Consider the following 5,201-nt stretch of genomic DNA (forward strand, 5'->3'; position numbering starts at 1 on the left):
CACGCATCCAACCTGTCCAGAATCTAATTGAATACAATTCTTAATTCTACGAGGTTTTCAAAAACTAAACTATTTCAAAAATACACAACGGACGCTGCTCAAGTGGCTGGAAGGAGGACAGACCACAGACTAAACCATAAAAAAGGGTAGGGTATATTATATTCTTTAAACTTACAGAGAGCTCTATTATTTTCTTGCTCCCTCGCCTCTCCTTCTTTGGGACCAGCACTGTTCATTTCCATTGTTTCCACTGGAGTGGAGAGTTTTTTTGTTTTCCTTTTATGATAATTCACACCACTCACCAATTTACAACTTGTTTCTATTTTGAGAAATATACGCCAGCTGTTATAGAAATATGACCATTGCCTATGTCTACAGACAAAACTTAAGGCAATTCGTCTATTTACATATTGGGCGAATTAACACTTAAACATCTTCTCCTGATATGCCCTTTTAAAGCCTTTGTGATGCTAGATCCAAACAAATATATATATATATGTAAAAAAGAAAATAAACAAATAAAAATCAGTCGTACTTGTTTGTGCAACAGCCATTAATTCGTAAACCCCAAAACGGAAATAGACCCGAAACGGAATCTATTTTATTATTAGGTGCCACTTATAATAGCTAACGTTTAATTTTTTTGATAAAGGATGAACTAATGTTTCCTAAATCAGCTCTGTTTTATTATTAAAGATAGATTACCGCTTGTAAGATGAGTAAAATATCTTTGGATGGTGTTTTTGTTCTATATATGTTACTATTATTTTTGCTTATTGCGTTGTAATGTGTTTATTTTTATTTAAAAGTACTTTAAAATATATATATAATAATAAATAAAACACTACTAGATTTTTAAGGGAACCACTGAAAATGAAAGTGCAGTAGAGTTTAATTTTTTTTAAATTCGTTTTTTAAAATTTTATTTATTTATTTATTTTTAAACAATAGCAGGTCGTGAATAGGTATCTTGCGTCACTTCCTCCACGTGGTCTCGGCCTAAACTCCCGCCAGGAACAGTCGTTTGTCAACAGTGTGGCGGTACCGCAGCTGCTGCTCAGTCTTCGGTGTTTCATTGTTTACGTTGGAGTCATCTTTACCCTCACTTCCCAGGATGGCAGCGAACAAGGGCGACTCGGATATTGATGATATTCTTACCAGCGAAGAAGAGCTCGAGAAGGCTTTGTGTGTGCTGGCTGGGAGCGACCCAGACAACTGCTCTTACTCCAAGGTAGGAGAAGCTTCCTGCACAGCAGCCCTGCAGCCTGTGTGTCGCCCATTGTACGCCTAGTAGCCTTTTCCAAATGCTGCATTGTAGTGTGGTCTGTGCATTGTAAGCGTTTTGTTTTTCTTTGTGTTAAATGTTGCAATCTGCACCGCTGAGTTTCTGTGTGGTTCTCGTCACCGATGTTTATGAGAAGCACGGTGGAAGTATTGTTATGTTAAAGCACATTTTCTCTTTGTTCCGGATGTCAAATCAGTAATATTTTGTGAATTGATGCTGTGTGTTGATGCCACGTGTGTTGTTGCTCTGCAGGGTTATGTGAAGAGACAGGCGGTGTTTGCCTGCAACACTTGCACTCCAAATGATGCAGAGCCTGCTGGGGTTTGTCTGGCCTGCGCCAATAAATGCCATGATGGACACGACATCTTTGAACTGTATACCAAAAGGTAGAAATCCTTCTATGTTGACTGAGTAGACTGAGCATTCAGCTTTTGGCCCACAGTTTTCTAATATTTCTATTTTTCTTGCAGAAATTTTCGCTGTGATTGTGGAAACAGAAAGTTTGGGGGCTTCCATTGCCAGCTAAATCCTGTGAGACGCTTTGAATCTCTTGTCTCCCAGATGTGTTTGCCACGTGTGCGATACGTTCCAGTTGTTTCAATTGTTCATTCCCCCTCTTTCTTTTTAGGTTAAAGAAGAGGAAAATATTAGAAATCGCTACAATCACAACTTCAGTGGGTTCTACTGCACGTGTCACCGGCCGTACCCAGACACCGATGACCAGGTCCGTCTTTTTTTTTGTTGTTGTTGTTCACCCTAAACCCTGCTGCTTGTTTCTCTGTCATCTGTGGCTATATATAAATAAATCTGTTTAACAGGATGAAGACGAGATGATTCAGTGCGTCATCTGTGAGGATTGGTTACACAGCAGGGTAAGCTTGAGAGGATTTTTGATCTGCATGTTATCATTTCTGTGAGTCCTCTGCTCTTTTATTTATTTATTTTTGGCCTTAAATAGCACTTAGGCTGCCCTGTGGTTGAACCCGAGGAGCTTCAAGAGATGGTATGTGAGGCCTGCATGAACAAGGCTCCTTTCTTGTGGACGTATGCTGCCCACATCGCAGGTAACAAATTTTTTTGACTGTAACTAACTAGGCAGACATTTAGCAGCAAAATTCAGATAATCATTAATTCATCTTTTCCATTTAGTTCCGCCTGTGATCCAAGTGGGTGATGCCGAAGAGGAAGTAGAGGTCGACATTGAGGGGGAAGACCGTGAGGCTGGTCAAAGAAAGGACGAGGAACCGTCCTCTAGTGATGAGCGCACAGAACCAGAGGTGAGAAACGGTTCTGCTGTTTGCATGGATTCTGGGATAGTGGAGAACTAAAAATGGCTTTGTGCAAGTTAAAATGAGGGCAGAACATTACTTTACTTTTGACTTATTTATAATCAAACAATGGCATTTGAATTCAGATCTATGTTTACATGTTTATTCTTTTAGTTGTGTTCTCATAATGCATAAATTACATTATAAAAAACAAAACAAAAAATAATTTAAGTTGAAAGGAATCCATAATATATCTTGCTGTGTTTACCACTTGCTTTGCTTTGTTACTCTCCTATTTATGTTCTGGAGTATATTTTACCTTTGTCTATTTTGTGACCTCATTTGGAGCAACACTGTCCAACTTTTCTGAATGCCAGTGCGCCACTAGGTGGGGCTGGAGAGTAATGAGCAGACTATGAGCCAGACAGCAGGCACCAGCTCCTGTTATCGTGCTTTCCTCTCCTCTGGGGTAATTAGAGGAGAAATGACCCATGAGGCACAGCTTCCTCTGCTCTGTAGATGACTTTGGCCGGGCTTCACAGGCTAGCTTACTGTAAACTGGCGATTTTCATCGCCCAACCGTCTTACCGCGTCACTCGCAGTGAGACTTCCCCAGGATGCGTCTGCATTCCTGCATGAGTGGAGATGTTTCACCAAGCCCAGGTGTGCCTGTGCCTCTTGTATAATACAGTCACTCACCCCATCTCATTTGTGTCGTAGGAAGCTGTAAACAGGAGTTCCCCTGGCAAACGAACTCACGAGGAAATGACAGGCAGCCCTGCGATGGCTACAACGAAAATTGTGGAGTGCAAGCTGAAGGAGCTGCAGGCCCGCGGGCTAGAGAGGCTGAGACGGGGAGCGGTGTTCTGGCCTTACAGCTGGCGCGCTGAGCTTTGCACCTGCACGAGCTGCAAGGTGAGACAGAATTTCTAGCTCCAAGATTGTAATGTAGACTCACAAAAGCCAGAATGCTGCAAGTTATCCCTGTTTCTGAATGCCTGTCCCCTGTGTGCTGCATTTCCTCAGAGGGCCTATGTTGCTGCTGAGGTGCAGTTTCTCTTGGATCAGTCTGACACTATTCTGGCCTATGAGAAGAGAGGCTTGCATGAGCCCTTCGGGCAGCACCCACTGATGGCGCTAATGAACTCGATGGACCGTGTACAGCAGCTGGAGGTCATTTACGGTGAGGATAGGGAGGGAAGCCACGGGGTCAGTTGTCCTGCGTAAAGTGAAATTCAAAGCACTGGCGCATTGATGCGGCGGACTAATTAATCTTGTGTTCTTCCCTCAGGTTTCAACGAGCTGACGACCTCAATCAGTGAATTTTTAGAGCAGTGTGCCTCTGAAGGAAAGGTGAGAAGTGGATGTCTATGTGAGTCACATCTTCTTTCTTCTGCTCAAATCTCAGACCTAACACTTCTGTGTCTACATCAGACAGTCACAGTCGAAGCTGTACATCAACTCTTTGAGGAGCTGCAGGCCAGAAAAAGACGCAGAACCAGCGACGGAAATCAGTAACAAGGTGTCCACTCTGCTGCCACCGTACGCCATGTTCACGGGCTGTCTGGACTGAATGTGTCACCCTCCTCTTGAATAAACCGTTTTGCTGCAATCAATGTGATGTTTGAAGTTGGGGGTAAAAAAAAAAAGTTTTAGTTTCAAGTTTTTACTTTATTATTTGAAGGTTTGAGGTTCGTGTCATAACTGGGTTATGATGATGCCTCAACTTTAAAGATTGTGATTAAAGTTTACCTCACATAAATATTGCACACTATTACATTTGTGAACATACAGAGTTTGTTGAATGAACATGATTATTGTGTGAAAGTATGTAAGTTTGGCTGAATTTGATGCCATAATCCTTGCACTGCTAAGACAAACCGGTCTGTAAATGTCATGTGAAAGACTCACTGTGATGAAAATACTGACTAACGCTCAAAATAAAAGTACTAGAAATCTGCTGTAAGGTAAACTAAAACTTGAACAAGAGCATGCATTGGAGCTTTTTATTTTATATTATAAAACCAGATCTACTTTCTGATGGTTATTTCCTGCAAATTATGGAAAGAGTTTCAGGGATAAACCCCCCCCCCCCCTTTCAAGAAACTTTTAATGTTTTTATTTAAAAAAAAAGAAAAGAAAAGCTGAGAGCAATTTAAGTAGATAATGGACACAGAAGCACTGTAAGCATGCTGTTTTTTAAACTTTGGTAGGTTATAGAGCAGATGCACCTTTTCATATTATGTCAGACTTCTATTTTTTAACTTAAATATGTTTGCTTGTCTGTTTTGACCATGCCAGTGGTTTGCACTGTTGTCACACAGTGAGAAGGTTCTGGGTCAGCTGGCGCCTTTTTGTGTTCTCCCTGCCGTGTGTGGGTTCTGTGTCATTCGTCTGGCTTTCTCTACAGTCCAAAAAGCTTCTTAGGTTACCTGTTGGTTATAAACTGTTAGCCCTACAGTGGATGAACAACCTGTCAAAGGTGTACCCTGCCTCTCAGCCCATGACAGCTGAGATAAGCTCCAGATATGTATGGATAATTTTCTTTACTGTATGTATGTGAAGCCCTTTGAATCTGAATATATGATCATATACAAGCAAAATGTACTTGACATTTCAAGTGAACAAACAACCCATGTGAGATCACA

The 5,201-nt window shown here is 41.4% G+C and overlaps 1 protein-coding gene across 1 annotated transcript; it reads left to right on the forward strand.

Annotated features, from left to right (window-relative positions):
* The first annotated feature begins 83 nt into the window (after positions 1 to 83).
* Positions 84 to 4,169, forward strand: LOC101469326 (ubiquitin protein ligase E3 component n-recognin 7). The gene is made up of 12 exons (XM_004540593.2): positions 84 to 146; positions 1,114 to 1,231; positions 1,538 to 1,671; positions 1,756 to 1,816; positions 1,914 to 2,009; positions 2,104 to 2,157; positions 2,244 to 2,349; positions 2,435 to 2,562; positions 3,274 to 3,468; positions 3,580 to 3,736; positions 3,845 to 3,906; positions 3,988 to 4,169. Exons 2-12 carry the CDS (start codon positions 1,115 to 1,117, stop codon positions 4,069 to 4,071), a joined length of 1,194 nt encoding a protein of 397 aa, XP_004540650.1. The 5' UTR covers positions 84 to 146; position 1,114; the 3' UTR covers positions 4,072 to 4,169.
* The last annotated feature ends 1,032 nt before the right edge of the window (positions 4,170 to 5,201 follow it).

The sequence above is a fragment of the Maylandia zebra genome, linkage group LG19 (assembly GCF_041146795.1).
Source record: "Maylandia zebra isolate NMK-2024a linkage group LG19, Mzebra_GT3a, whole genome shotgun sequence".
Lineage (NCBI taxonomy): Eukaryota > Metazoa > Chordata > Actinopteri > Cichliformes > Cichlidae > Maylandia > Maylandia zebra.